At 34.3% G+C, this 16,253-nt stretch overlaps 1 protein-coding gene across 2 annotated transcripts in view; it reads left to right on the top strand.

The window, feature by feature from the left end:
- Positions 1-5,628: 5,628 nt before the first annotated feature.
- The window catches only part of kay (transcription factor kayak), a 37,755-nt gene continuing 27,130 nt past the window's right edge, over positions 5,629-16,253 (top strand). For both annotated transcript variants that reach the window (XM_090386170.1, XM_090386171.1), the window contains exon 1: positions 5,629-5,790. In XM_090386170.1, the coding sequence (XP_090242296.1) occupies positions 5,683-5,790 (108 nt within the window). In that variant the 5' untranslated portion in view covers positions 5,629-5,682. The remainder of the gene's footprint in view (positions 5,791-16,253) is intronic.

The following is a 16,253-nucleotide window of genomic DNA, read 5'->3' on the forward strand; positions in this document are numbered from 1 at the left end:
TAAGTGGCAAAAAGAGAGGCTAGCATTTGGCAGGTATAAAGTACTTCCTATTAGAGAAGCAGTTGAAATTGTTGATATTTCAGAAGAAACAGTAATATGAGCTTTAAGGAATGGTGTGGCTGAAATATTGTGCTAAGCGATCGTGATCAGCCGAGAATTTCGTTCAGTAAATGAAAAACAATTTAAAACAAGCCAAGAACTGCTGCAAACAGATAATTAAGGAAATAACTACTAAGAGGATTGCATTATGTGGATATCTGTAGCAGGGTTCCTCAAAACTTTGAGAAAACCTTGCTGTTCACAAACATCTTTATCTTCCCGAACATCCACTGCTAGTCCCTTAAGTATTAATCTCCACATAATTTTTCAACGGGAAAGAAAACGTAGTTAACTTCAATCCTCTAATACATAGTTCTGTGTTGTTTATAGCAAAATAAAAAGATGAGAACAGGGGAAAAATCTGTTTGCCACTGTTCTCATATTTTAATAAGACTCAAATTTCTAGACAAGATCAAATTCCTTATTGGGGTTTATATCCTGACTTTTAATCTCTCTTCGTATAAGCGCATTACAAATATTGCTTCCTCTGCATAATAAAAAAAAAAAAAAAAAAAATGGGTTTTCTGTTTTACTTTCAGAGTTACTTTTAGAGGACCGCTGAAAGTTCAAATCCACCCTACAGAAAGTTCAAATCCACCCAACAATCAGGACTGAAACTGCTCTATACCAACAGATTCACCTCCGTGAAGTGCCCTATAGCTGAAAAGGTGCTATAGGAGTTTTAGATTACGTGTGACCTTTCGGATTCTCGCAAGGAAGCTCAGAATTTATACTTTCACCCCTGCCTACCATGAAATATTGTTTTCACACCTGAGTCGGGGTATCCCTAGACTAACTGTCAGGAACTGGCATCTAGGTGAACTAAAAAATTGGCTGTCCCCAAATACCAATGGCAAATAAGGCTGGAGTTTTTTTTTTTTTTTTTGTAAACTGGGAAACAATATGCTCTCTGGCTGAATTATTGCTTGTGACCTTTCGGATTCTCGCAAGGAAGCTCAGAATTTATACTTTCACCCCTGCCTACCATGAAATATTGTTTTCACACCTGAGTCGGGGTATCCCTAGACTAACTGTCAGGAACTGGCATCTAGGTGAACTAAAAAATTGGCTGTCCCCAAATACCAATGGCAAATAAGGCTGGAGTTTTTTTTTTTTTTTTTGTAAACTGGGAAACAATATGCTCTCTGGCTGAATTATTGCTTATGAAAATTGCGGAGTGGATCAATTCGACTTCACGTCTCAAATTAAAAAGAATTATAAATAACAGTAGATTATTATTTATCTTTGTAATCGGATGTTCTTATGTGCCAAGCGCCGAAACTAAGGCGTCAGTAATTGTGGATTCTTTGGTCGGTTTGCTGTTTTCTGAACGAAAAACCAGTTTCCAGGAGAAAGAAACCATAAAACCTTCGTCTGAGAGTGCCTCACTCAGCTATGTTGTAAAACTGTATACAGTAAAGAGTACTGTATACAGGTCTGGAGGCCTCATTTCAAGAAGGATGTAGAGCTGCTGGAACGAGTACAGAGAAGGGCAACAAGATTAGTGAATGGAACAAAGGGGTGCTCTTACGAAGAAAGGCTTAAGTTTTGCAAATTACAGTGTCTGGAGACTAGGCACCAGCGAGGTGATCTGATAGAGGTGTATAAAGCCTTGAATGGTTTGAGCATGCTCAATGCTGATGGGATTCTTCCTCTAGCTCAGAATAATCACCTGAGAGGGCATAAATTCAAATTGAGGAAAGACAGATGTAGGATAGACGTGCGGAAATTTGCCTTTAGCCAGCAGGTGGTTGGTTGGTGGAACAGACTTCCATCCCTTGTAGTGGAGGTTGATAGCCTAAATAAGTTTAAGGCTCAGCTGGACAGGTATTTTGAACGAACAGAGAGGGGTGAAGTGGAAGTGGTTTTTTTTTTTTTTTTTTTTTGGCTGATGCTGCATAAGCTTGCTTTCTTGCATCAAATGCCTCTACTAATGCTAATGCTAAAAAAACAAAAATTCGTCGGTTTATTGTAGGATTTGAACCAGGGCCTTATCCGCCAGTGTTGAAGGGCAGCATTTCTTGCCATTTTGCTACTGCGAGAGTAATCTTTGTCCCAAATTAATGATTATTTTGTATTCCTTCCATACGCACACGGGAATTATGGACATCTTTATTTTGCTTTTATATTTTTTTTCATCACATCTTATTCAGTTTACTTTTTTTCTCGAATTTAGCTCTTGAGGTTATTATTATTATTATGTCTAAGGTGGCACCTAGACTTCCGTCTATCTCCACCTGATAAAGTTGACTTTGTGCAGAACCTCTGCTAAATAGACCTGTATGGAAGGTCTCTTCGCCATCAGGGAGAAGCTGTCACCTGCACAGCCGCTCCCCGATGGCGAATAGACCCTAATGGCCGCCCATATTCACTTGGTGCTGGGCCTGGTCTTCTATTTTAAGTGCCTCATGCACAAAAATCCCGCACCCACCGGAAGTAGTGCTATACCGGTAGGTGCCAGCAATCCCGCTCCCAGGCTGCCCACACCTGAGAGCCAGCAAAAAAAAAAAAATAAATAAATAAAATAAAATAAAATAAATAAATAAAATACATACACACACATAATATAAACAAACTAAAAGAAAGAAAAAAAAAAAAACACAAATAATCAAAATGTATATAACCAAATCTTAATTAGTAATCATTAGATTATTCCAATGTCTTCTCCGTTGAAAAACAGTTACACAGAACTCTTGCAGTGCTTGAAATTTATCCTGCTTAGCAATAAGGTCACTTTCACAGCCTCTAACTAAATTACCAATCTTCACTTTTAGCCTTTCTCTATGTTCAACATACAAACTACAATCATATAATAAATGACTCCAAGTCTCAGGTTGACCGCAAGTGCATAAAGGAGAGCTGACTAGACCAAAGTAATATAGTTTAAAATTTAATGAGCCATGGCCAGTTAAAATAAACGATGTTACCATAGAAGGAAAAAACCATTTGTTGTTACTATCATAAGTAAATTTAACTGTTGGAATAAACAATCTAGTCACCTCCCCAGTTGCACTAAGATCCCATCTCTGTTGCCACATACCAATCAACTGCGTTAGAACATTTTTTTTAGCTTTAGCCATCTCTATAGTGACATCAGATGTAATATTCATGAAAGAAACCACTATGCCTTTTTTTAAGTAATAACAAAGGGCCCGATACACAATGTACACGTCTAGAGGCAAATGCCCGGCCAAAACCTGCATAGCATTCGTTGAGACTGTTCTGCACAAATTAGAAATAACATAAAGCATTGAGCGCTGAATCGATAACAATTTCTGTTTAAATTTAACGTTAGTAACTCTGAAGTACCACACTGATGCTCCGTACGCAACTATGGGTAAGAATACTGCCTTGTAGTATAAATTTAAAACTTTCCTTTTCAACCCCCAATCTGACCGTGTTAATCGAATTATTGCTGCACTAAACTTTTTAATTTTTTCGTGTAAGTAATTTAAATGTGGGAAAAACGATAATCTATCATCAATTCTTATACCTAGATATTTCACCTCAGATACTAGGGGAATCTGCCTCCCCTTAATTAAAGCTTTTGGCGGTCGCGCATAATTTAGTTTCCCCTTAAGAAGCATCATAACAGTTTTAGTAGTAGATATCAATAGTTTGTGCAGATCAGCCCACGAGACTAGACTTTCCAATACCTGGGCCACTCTTATTTCAAGCACAGACCTGGATTTACCAGTAACACATAAAACCAAATCATCTGCATAAGCAATCTTATGCAGATTTTCAATTGATTGTTCTAGCCATAAATTAAGTACTAAGTTCCAAAAAAGTGGGCCCAATACAGACCCCTGAGGACACCTTGAGGTGGCAGCTTAATTCTGACAGCGCACCTTTGACGGGGCACGTCTATAAAGATGGGTCACCCCTGAATCTGGGTTCCCAAAAATCTTCGCCAAGTTTCTATATTATATCCACAGAGGGAAGTTGGGTCCAGCAAACAGTCAAATCGACCAGAGAACACCCACAATTTATAGACAAATAAATATATCGGTAGATGTAATAATTTACGGGGGACCCTAATATCATATTCATCATCATAATCATTTTGCGTTCATGAAGTCTGTCGTCCGGATGCAGTCGCGTCTGAGCTTTCGCTCTAACATGGCCCTTAGTCCACTATTCACAAAAATTACTACATTAATGGCAGAACAGATAATGTATGTAAACAAGTTCTCGTTTACATATAGTCAGCCTTGATCAATGAATCGCCGAGGTGACAGTGCTTACTGAATACGTCGATGTTCTTGTATTCTCTTTATTTGTAGATCCTTTGACCTCGTGGGAAGATCCCTGTTATATAAACAGAAAGAAAAAAATGAATGGTCAGGCATTTATAATTAGCAAGGCGGCTAAAACCATGAGGAATTCGTGTATTGTGTAAGTAAATTCCCAGATTTCTCTGGATGAAAAAACAGCTTTAGGGGAAGAAGAAATAATGCAATCTTCACCCGAGATCGATTAACTCGACCAAGGAATGGAAAAAAGCCTGTAAAAATTCTACCATCTTATAGGTATTCGAACCTAGGCCTTTTCAACGTAGAATGGAAGAAGTTGATTGTAACCCCCAGCCATGAGCGCTATGTAAATGAAAGTTCAGAAGAAAAGATAAAATAGATGAGACACGGGACTTAAAATAAAAATCTCTCGCAGCATTTATAATTAGTGCATCATAATAAATCAAAAACAACACGATAGTATGAAGTAATAAAAACAAATGACTCATACAAATAGGCTAACTCAAAACATAGCCTGTCTTAACCTTTTTGTTATCCTTTGTTGGTTGTGTAGACCATAAGAACTTATTAATCCAGTTCTTTTTAAACCCAAAATTTATTAAAATGAGGACTTCATAAAACATTTCTCTAGATCTTAACGTGGAAAAATCAAAGTTCTCGCGTAAAACTCCACGAATTTCTATTTAGTGATAAAATATAACGGATAGAGCTCTTGGAATTTTCTTCTGTTCTCAGGAAAAGAATGACGCAATACGCAGCTACTTCACAGGTATAGTTATCCTTCTACCTATACACTGACTTTCCGAATATGGAAATTTTCGTGCAACGGAAGTACCCGAAAAGTGCCGAAGTTCTGAGAAACCGGACCAATCAAATGGCGAACATAAAATTAGAAATAGAGACGTTTAATATGAACGTTACACTGTTTACTGATGTTACAAAATCAGTTCTTCGGTTGTTTCGAATTATTTCAAATATAAAATGGTAAAATGCAATTATAAATATCGGTTAGTGGTACATGTGTTCAAGATTTTAGTAAAAATATCACCATCAGGAACAAACTGGTGATGGTCGACTGTTCGCGTCATTGAAGTATATCTACACGTGACCTCTGGTGACGTCATTCCACATTTTGGTTCTCTCCATTGATGATGTCATTCTTTGTATAAAAGTTAGGGCTTTCCTCATCCTTCGTCGATGACTCATAAAAGTAGGAGTACCTCATAATATCTAGGCTAGAAAGTATCCGTCATTCGGTCGCCCTGTAAGCATCTTACATCTGTAAGTTTACAAGAGCTTTTTGAAAAATCTAAATAACCAGCACAAGATGTACTCTCAAAATAACGAGAGGTCTCAAACGGATTATAGGATGGCTGTATCGGATATTTTGTGTTCTATGGCGAACAGGGCTAGGGAAACACCAACCACCACATCGGTAAGTTTTTATCTCAATATTTGTTTCTGTTAGTAATAGCTATGATATCATTAAAGGTAAACGATACTTAGAATACGTAATCTGATTTCGGGTATATTAACTTAAGTAGAGCAGCACCACCACCACAATCAAAGATGTTACAGAAGTGGTTGCTCTTAACTGATGTTTTCCCTTTTATCAAAATAATGTAATAAATTGTTTATCACATTAGCTTTATTTAGTTAGGAAGGTTTTTAATAAAAATTCTGCGTCCGCTGACGGTAATTTGTTTCTTGAAAGAGGTCACTGAAGTTGGCGACAAGCAGGTATGTCAAGTTGTTTGAAAATGGAAAAACAGCTGTGATTCAGTTTGGGACATTTCCGGATGATATATGACCAGTTATTTATTTCGTGGGGCGCTTTAAGATTATCATGTGTGCCCTTTGTAATTTTTTTTAAGTAAATAAAAAGTTCTATTTAACTGATATGAGATGTATGGATTTTAATTAAGAACCTTCTACGATTAGAGAAACTTCGCGATGATTCCCAATATACTTAAGGTGCTAAATAATTCGTCCACTACTGTAAATAGAAAGTAAATTTTTTTTTTTCTATCAACGGAGAAAATGAAATAGTTTTGTTAGATAATCAAAGGCTACTATCTAACTCATAATTATCATAGTTAAATGGACCCTCTTTTTTGTAGCTTTCCCATATTTAACTGCGATGATTGTGAATTGATATTTATCAAGTACCAGGAGTGTATTGGAATTGCATCTTAAAAATTTATGCACAGATTATTTTTTATTTAAATCTGTATTAGAGAATATTGTCTGTGGACATTGATCACATTTATGTTATTTACATGTAAATTATTTTGTATTTGTGATGAATAAAGTTATTTTTAATCAGAACTGCTTATTTGAATCACTGTTTAAACAGCAATGAACATTCTGCATTTTTTGCTTCAATATGAGATTTATACATGCAAATAATTGAGATTTTCACACACACACAAATATTTAATCATATCTGAAGTGCACTTTCTACATATAATTTATGTAGAATTAGTCTATATTAGTAAAGTGATGTTTTACTAAAGCTGTAGCTTTAGAATACTTTGAGAATGCAGTTTAATTCATAAATGTTGTGAATACATTTAATAATAAAAGTGGTATAATAAAGCTAAACTTCTCATAGAAACAAGTGACTTTGTAAGATAGGATAGGTACCTATCACTTTGAAGATGCCTTCCCCCATGCATATGCCAAAGAAACTTTCCCATTTGCTCTGGAAGTGCACAAATGGATAAGATCAAATTAAAACACTCCCTTCTCTATAATAGTATGAATTATTTTTCATACTATTAAATGCTTATTTTCGGTATTAATTTGTTTAAATTATAAGTTTTGTACTGTATTAACTTATATTCATATGAAAAATACCCCATCTTGTTGCAAATGTAGAATTATGAAAATGCACCTGGATGATGTCACTCATAAGCCTTCATTAAGAAAACAGGGCCTCACATGCATTTATTAAAAGGAATATTTTCAAATTAAGTTAGAAGGTTACTGTTTATTCAGTGTGGGATAATTGAATTACTTTTTAATCCTAAATATTCATGTTAAATGGTTGTGAAGCCAATATAAATAAATAGTTTGACTTCCTCTCCAACCTATAATCTCACTGGGAAAGTGGGGTTAGAATGCATGGCAGCTCCTACCAACTTAAATAATTTTCAGTTATTCCTTCAGAATAAGATTCATTAAAATTTATATAATAATAAAACTTATTATAGATATTAATAATAATAATTAAACTTATTAATAAAACTAGCACAATTTTTTTTTTTTTTTTTTTTCTTTTTTATATTTTGTGAATGTAGATGTAACTTTCATATCATACACATACAGATAGACACTATCACCTGTTAATTTGAAATGAACTTGTTGACAGAAAGACATAAATTCCTTTATATTTGTATTATCACTACCATGCCTGAACTTTGCTATTCAGATATATTTTTTGATATATATCTAATCTTTCAGATTCCCATGTTGATTTTTTTTCCTGTGACACTTTTTCACTATTATTATTGTAGAATCCTTGCTGAATTTACTTATGGAAGATTATCAAGAACTTATTAATAGAGTAATACTCCATAATTGACCAACAAATCAATTTATAAGGAAAAGACTTTCTTTGTTGAACATAACTTCTGTGGAAGATTTTCCCTGTGCTGTTCATCTAGGAATAAATCATTTATGGTAAACTTATCCTTCCATCCTCCTGAAACAAAATTATGGTCACCCAAATAATAAAAATCACTGATTTAGTGTTTACAGTGTGAAGCAAAATTTGGTTTGAAATACTCTGGTGGGAATATCTTTATTTCGATCTAATCTTGAAACAAGATTACAGATAGGTATTTCAAATAGTCTGTTAGTTCTAACTCAGAACTTCTTATTTCCACTAATTACTTCTGTGGGATTTTAATATTAGTATCTAGACAGTGCTAATGTTAAAAATATTGTTTTTTGTGGCTCTGGGCATGTGACATAAAGATCGCTGTACTAACTATGGCTGACTACCCAGCCATAGTTAGCCAATTTATAAATGAGCATTTTTAGCATGCTAAAAAGTTAGTATTTTAGCATCTTGCTGCATTCAGATGATCAGATAGGTTGGTTGCAGTTCTTATTTTGTACTGAATTTTTGTCTAAAGCCATTTTCTATGTAATTGATTCTATACTGAATTTACTTAAATTCCTTTCCTTTCAACCAAAGCTGGTTTAGGTTTGTGCATTTTCAATGGTTGCACATCTAATACTTGCTCTCGTTAACTGAAATATTTGTTCTTTTGACCAGTGGAAATGAAAATTTATGAAGTTAAAGATAAACTATGACTAGGTTGTTGCAGTTGGAGGATTTTAGGAGCATCAGTAACTTGGCTGTACTGTGCTGTTGTATATTATGTCTGTACAAGTATGTGTTTGTAGGCCAATTTGTTAAGGCTGGAAAACCTGAATAAATTGTTGGAAAAATTCTACTCTATATGAAATCAGCTAACTACAGCCTCAACTGAGGAGGACATTAGAAATTCCTCCAATCATTGAGACGAATTGAATCCAGAATTTGAGTGGACTATGGTTCATGACTGTTCATTGTGGAAGTTATTTTTGTTACACTCTTAATCTAGTGGTCACACACACTTTGTGGCAGTTAGAGAACTTCATGTGACAGTGCTAAATGCAACCACATAATGGCCAATTTTCAATTACTGTTTAATACTGTAATGTAATTTGCACAAATTTCATGGTTCAATATTTTTGTCATTGAAACTTGAATGCTTGAGTTTCAATAAAAAAAATAGTAATTAAATTGCATATTTAGCTATAAAGAAAAAAAAAAGCTTTATCCAATAAGAAAAATAAAACTACACATTTAAAGAAATGTATGTGTATATAATAAATATTTCAATATTATATGATAAATAATCTCTCATTCTTGACGTAATTATTTTCAATATGGGTAAGGCCAGAAGAATTTACATATTCGGTGTAATTGTATAAATGAATTAAGGGGAAATCAATTTTCTGATGCCCAGTATGCAGTGGGCCATTCAATTTTCATTGAAGCATACAGGCTCGAACAGCATCTCCTTACTTGTGACTCCATGCACTTACCACTGGCCCATTAACCCATTTTGAATATACAGAAATCCGATGTTGTTCTATTAATTAATTAGTATATCCATAAATAATATTAGCCCAAGTATTTCTAAAATACACAGCATATCACTGGTATGTCTGTCAAATAACTTTTACATGATATCAGATAGCTAAAATCATTTTCTGACGTGCTAATATTACTCTTGACATTAGTTTGCTGTTCAGCTTAAAAAAACTTATAGCAATTGTTATTTTTTTAATGCGCTATTGACTTTAAAATTATCCTTAAATACAATTACCCTTGACACTTTTATATGCATTCAACACTCGTAAGGTGTCAAATAACAAAGATTCATTATTCCTATGAAAAAAATTTTTTTTTAATCTAGGCAAAATGGGTATTTTATAAAAGTTTCAAATACACACACAGCATATTACTTCTTCAATGTACAGAGTTGTAACTGAGGGAAACATTTTTCCCAAGCCAAAGAAAGGCTTTCAGGTATTTGCTACTGCACATGATTTTGTTTACCAGTAATTTTCCATTTTATAAAAAATGTAGAGGGACAGAATGCTTTTATTACATGGGTAGATGCAGATTAATACTTTTGGGGGCTCCGTTTGTACTTTTTTTTTTTTTTTTTTTAAAAAGTTAAATAGTGATTACATTCACTAACTGCAAGAAAAATTTGAACCCGTACCTATATCCAGTACTTGTTAGGAGCTATGTTATACACCTACTTGCACACAATATAGTAGTTTTTTTAATGAGTTAACTTTAAGATAAATTGTGAGCAAATGTCTCTGCCAAGAGCGTTAACTCATTCTAAAATGTAATTACCAAAATGTGGTCCTCCATGTCATGTGTGGATGGTGACTGTCATTTGGAATGGTCTAGGTTCAAATTTTTCATCATAAACTGCAGGACTCAAGGTTTGAGTCTGTTAGGTGGATGGAATATGGTTGTTCCCTCAGAATTATTCCATGTTTTTTAGCCTGCATGACATGCAAATTGGCTTGTGAATATGCATTACACAGATAAATAATATACAGTAAACCATATGAAATGGTGCATTATGATCAAAATTAATTGATCTGCCACAAAAATCTCCAATGAGCCAATCAAAGTGCATTTATATTTACCCAAATATCACAAAATAAATTTTGTAATGAAGTCCAGGAATCACAGGTATAAACACAAAGCGTGTAAAAATAGAATTTTAGTAGTGTTATCAGATTTCAAAAAATAAAAAAAAAACATTTTGGCATTGGCAGTTTTTTCACATAATTGCAAACACAATCCTCTTCAATTATTTTAGAAATGGACAGTGTTTATCACAGATAACTATGCTTTGACATGTTGCTATTGTATATCAAAAACTTTGCTGCTGAGAAAAATCAGTGAAATTTATTTTATGATTGTATTTCTTTTAAATACAAAATTTTAAACTTTTTTTTTTTTTTCTGTTTATACTCCGGCACGACAACCAAGTCAGTAGAGTTTACAATAAATCGTCAATACAAATATTTATCGTATTTAGTAGTCAAGGGCTTGAACCCCGGTCCACTCAAGGAACACGTGCTATGCACTCTCGCTCCTGACCACTAGGCTATGTCAGGCTTAAAACAATATTTGTTGCAATACTCTTAATTATAATTATTATATAAAACAATGTTTCTAATAAAAAAAAATAAAAAAAATAGTGTTCCAGTCCAGCAGCAATGGTTTGTTTTCTGTCAAGTCAACTTGACCAACATCAAATTAAAAAGCGTCACTTATGAAATGCATCTATAACAAAATTTTCATGCAACTTCTAAATAAAATGGCATTGTTGGGAAAAAAATTAGACTGGTTTCATTTTTGTTCTGACAATGGGACACCTGACTTCAAGAAAGGAGATGAGCCTGTTAAAAACAGTCTGATCACCCTATTTTAACACACAAGGAACAGTATATTACAGTATAGGGTTTAGATCCTTTAATTCTTTTTGATTAAAAAAAAAGTCACCTCTAAATATTATTTTTTTTTTATCTTTGCAAAAAATTACAAGCTCTTGATTATAGCTCAGCACCAAGAGCTTTAAATATTATATATGTAATGTGAAATTAAGGTTAATTTATTGTAGGAAATAATTTTAGCTTAAAAATATAGTTTGAAAATAGTGCAGGTCTTAGGGAGGAACATATGAGAGTAACACCAATTTAGCAAAACTGTTTTAGATCAGATGTAGTATGGTTTGAGATTTGCATGAATTTCATCTCATGTGTAAGGCCTCCCTTTTTTATATATATATGGTAATACTGAATGAACACACACACACATAAAGAAAAGAAAGTGTAGAAAGTATTTTCAGATATAAGAATTAACTAAAAAAAGAATGACTTCACCACCAAAATTCAAGGTTGTGGCTAGTCATTATTAGGGTAATTTAATGATAAACAAGTTAATACATCTCATATCGTGAATGCCTTTGCAACAAGTTGCCTGTTATTGCATTGCTTGGAATAAGCAATGCTTTCCCAGTAGAGAAGACTGTTACCTTATTCTTGGCTGATATCACCATCCACACTGCACAGTTTCAAAGCTTATTGCCTCCTCATTGGTGGGCAGGCAGGTACTCCCCAGTAACACAATGAGTGACAACCTCAACCCAATTATGAACTTCATAAAATAACCCCAGGGGCTCACATCTGGTGAGTATGGCCTGCACACCCAGGGTCCTGAGCTGGATATCATCATTCTTTCTTGGTGATTTCCTTCTACTTCTCTCTCTCAGGGTAACTCAGAAATTTTTTTTGGCTGGTGCAGCATAAGTCTCAGGCTTCCTTACACCATATGGCTAATAATAATGTGCTCTTCAGGAGGCCTAAAATACCATATTTGCAGGGAGACTGGTTAGAGCCATTGGGTTGTATTGTAGCATTTCCTGCCCATACTACTGTAGATACAAATGGCCGATGTCAAGGACTGCTAGGTCTCACATAGTGATTGTGCACTATGCTACACAAGTTTACTGGCTGCTTTGCTCTACCACATGGAAATGAATCGTCACTGGTTATTCATGCTTATAATTGCATTACTGTAATCTGAGCACATCTGGATGCACCCATTTGTTCAGAGCATACAAACTACTGCAGCTCAACTTGCATTTAACCCTGTTGTTCTGTTCAAATTTTATACACTTGTAATGTTTGGGTCAGTATGACCCAATATATTTAAAAGTAGGTTATTTAGTAATAAACTGAAATATAAATCTGTGGATTAATAATATTTTTTTACTATGTATATAAAGTGCTTAGCATCATAATACACAGCCATTTCTGAATAAACAGAAAATTTTTAAGGTGGCATCGTTTTAGGTTATATCTCATATTGTTCAAACATAGTCCAAATTTGTTCGCAGCTTGAGGCTCTAGCCCTAAATGCGCCTTAGTCTAATATTTTTTTATTAACTTTAACTGGGTTTTAGATACAAAAGTGAATTTACTAATATTAATTTTCATTTAAACAATAGTTATCAACATTTTTGTTATTTTAATTTGAATACAGGTTTTGCTGTAAAATAAAGTTAATTGTAAATAATACTTATAAAATATGAGAAAAACAATATCACACATTTCTGAGACATGAAGGGGCCCTATGCTCTTTAACAACTTAACTACTGGGAGCCTCCACCCCTGCCATACTGGGTTAAGTTGTTTGATTCTGTGGCATTCTTGTAACATCTGTCTTGATGAGGAAACAGATACAATTTTATATATATATATATATATATTTTTTTTTTCCTGTCTTTAGCCAGAACTATTTCACAGCTGCATCTTCATCTAAATCTGAATTTTCAGATTCACTCTCATAACCCCAGGGGCTCATGTCTGGTGAGTATGGGCTTGGCACACCCAGGGTCCTGAGCTGGATATCATAATTCTTCTTTCTTGGTGATTCCCTTCTACTTCTCTCATCTTTTCTTGGCGCAGTATAACCGTAGTCGTTTTTGTGCCAATAAAATCAATCAATCTATCTATTTCTCTCAGGGTGACTCAGAAATTTTTTTTTTTGGCTGGTGTAGCATAAGCCTCAGGCTTCCTTGCACCATATGGCTCATAATAATAATATGTAAAGATTTTCAATTTCTGATATTTCTTCTACATTACCAGATAAAATATTTCAGTTCTACGATCACTGAGTAATTTATGGGAAGCCATAATTATAATTTACACTAAAGAAAACCACCCTAACACTTAGTTAGACAAATATATTGTTTTATAAGCTAGTGCAGTACATACAGACTTTCAAAAGGCCTTTCCAACTTGAGAGTTATGTGACATATTACACTGAGCCATGTTAATCTGAACATAATGATGAATGTAAAAATTTTTAATTTAGGTAAAAAATTCACTCATAATGATTACTGAGGTATAAATGAAATGATAAGATATTGTGCAAAAATTAGATATAATTTAAGAAAAAAATATAAGAAACTAAAACTTATTTTGGATAGATTTAAACAGAACAGCAGGGGCAAGTATCAAACACCTATGCTTTCCCACCAGTCTTAGATGCTATCATCTGTTCTACAGGCACGTGATCTGTGCATATTCAAAAAATGCTTTCACTTAAATGACTTTTATAATAATAAGGTTTTTTAAAATTCAAGCGAAAAAGTGAATCCAACTAACAGGTCTTATGCTAATTTTATAGGCTTGAAAGCCTATTATCATATCAGTTATCAAGACTGTACTTGCACTTCTTGTGGTGCTAAGCTCTTTCGGAGCTCCCCTTAAGATACTAGAGTCCAAAAAAACCTTGCATATATAAACAGAAAAAAACAATTATTTTTACCGAGATGTGTTTAAACATAAACAGTGCAATACTGCAAAATATAAAGAACAATACTGAACTAAACTCTGCATTGCAACAGCTTGTGAGGGTCATCACGTGGTCAGTGAATCAACTTCTATTGCATGTTTCTGGCTTTTGTGACCAGTGTCCACTGCCCTTTCGCAAGTAGCTCCTTATTTCACATCACAATGCTCGGTTAACACCATAAATTTGGGTCCCCACCACAATTGAACCCGGACTGCCTGCGATAAAATGTGAGCACTGAGCTACGGAGGAGTCCAACAACAATAAAGTATAATACACAAATAAGTACAACAAATTAGTATAGTTACTAATTTTGCTTTAAAGATTTGAGATTAGAGAGGCCATACATGGCTCCCTTCTATGGTGAGGCCCAAGGCTAGCACCTCATGCACCTGTTCATAAGTATGACCCTGTTAATTATGTATGTAAGAGCCCAGTGCTTGCAGATTCCTAAATCTTCTTTTCTTACAGACATGATTAAAATTAAGTTTCCACAATAATGGGTTTTTTCTTTTTAAAAATTTTTTTTCTTGTATATTCAATTTATAACGAAATTCTTAATTTACATCCCCTCCACATAAACACACAAACAAGAACTATATGTATATGATTTACAGACAACATTATCTTTCCAGTGAATAGATTCATTAAAAAATGAAATTTAGATATTTCTTATGTGATAACAGAATGCTAGGAAAGCAATCTTCATATTATTGTTTCAAGCCATCTATAAATTCAGTATTATTCGTTGTTGTACATTTAGTAACAACCACATATCTACAATTGCCATATTCATTTTTCATTTCTGCAGATTGTTTCAGTAGCAGAAATTTAATAATTCCATGTAGCACAGTTGGTATACACTGTTACCAAAAGTTTCCAAAAATACCTCCAGTTATTTTGGGGAAACAAGCTGTGTCCACTATTAGCATGTCAGGAATAAGTATAAAAGCAACTTGGCAACTTCCAATGGGGAGTCATAAAATGGCATATAAGCAATCAATAGTAGCTGATATAATCAAAAAAAATAGTATGGTGATGCTACAGCTGGGAAATGTTCAAGTAGACTGCAAAACTGATGGAAAGAGACCAAAAGGTGTCCAGAGAGTAGTACATAATTCCCATCAGTCCTCATCAAATATCATCATGAGTTCAAGGAGGCTACATCAACTGAAATTAGTATGAGGACATATGTAGGTCACTGCATACCATCAGATTTTAAGAAAGAGCTGCAGCACGCAATGCAAAATGTCCACTTGCACAGTTTTCAGTCTGGTGGATACCAGTGGTGAGGTTTTCTGGGGTTGCTCTCACCATCTGGGATTCTTTCTCATGGTATTTACTTGGACCATTGATTGTCATTCCTATAACAGTGAGTGCTGTATGGTATACAGACATATTGTGCAATTCTACTCTTCCTACACCATGTCAGTAGTATGGGGAGCATCCATGTCTGTATTGACCTTGTTTGAACATGCAAAAGCTCATTTGGTCTGCCTAGAGCCCTGACCTTAACACTTTTGAATTGGGACGTTGGCTTTGAGCCACTCCAATTTACACTTAATCAGTAGCTGAATTGGCCACTGTTAAAGAAAAAATGGACCAAAATACTGCCTTCTTGATATCAAAAACTGGTTTGGAGTCTGCCAAAAAAAGGATACAGTGTATATTAAGATTGGCTGACACATTATTAAATATTGTATCAGTAGTGGGTTCTTTGAAACATCTGATTACTTTTAGCAATACAGCATATATGCTGCCTTGCTATCCACTTGAAAGGTCAGAGATTCAATTTCTCTTGCAGATCAGAGGAAATCATTATAAAAGCTTTCTTTATTCAGGATTGTTTTAGCTTGTCTCAGGTGGAGGGGTAGAGATTAGCCCTAGAAACCCAGATTTTCCTCCTGCATGTATAACTGTCCTTTAATATGTGTAGTGACATGTAG

This window comes from Mastigoproctus giganteus, chromosome 12 (assembly GCF_048544385.1).
Source record: "Mastigoproctus giganteus isolate SK-2022 chromosome 12, ASM4854438v1, whole genome shotgun sequence".
Taxonomy (NCBI): domain Eukaryota; kingdom Metazoa; phylum Arthropoda; class Arachnida; order Uropygi; family Thelyphonidae; genus Mastigoproctus; species Mastigoproctus giganteus.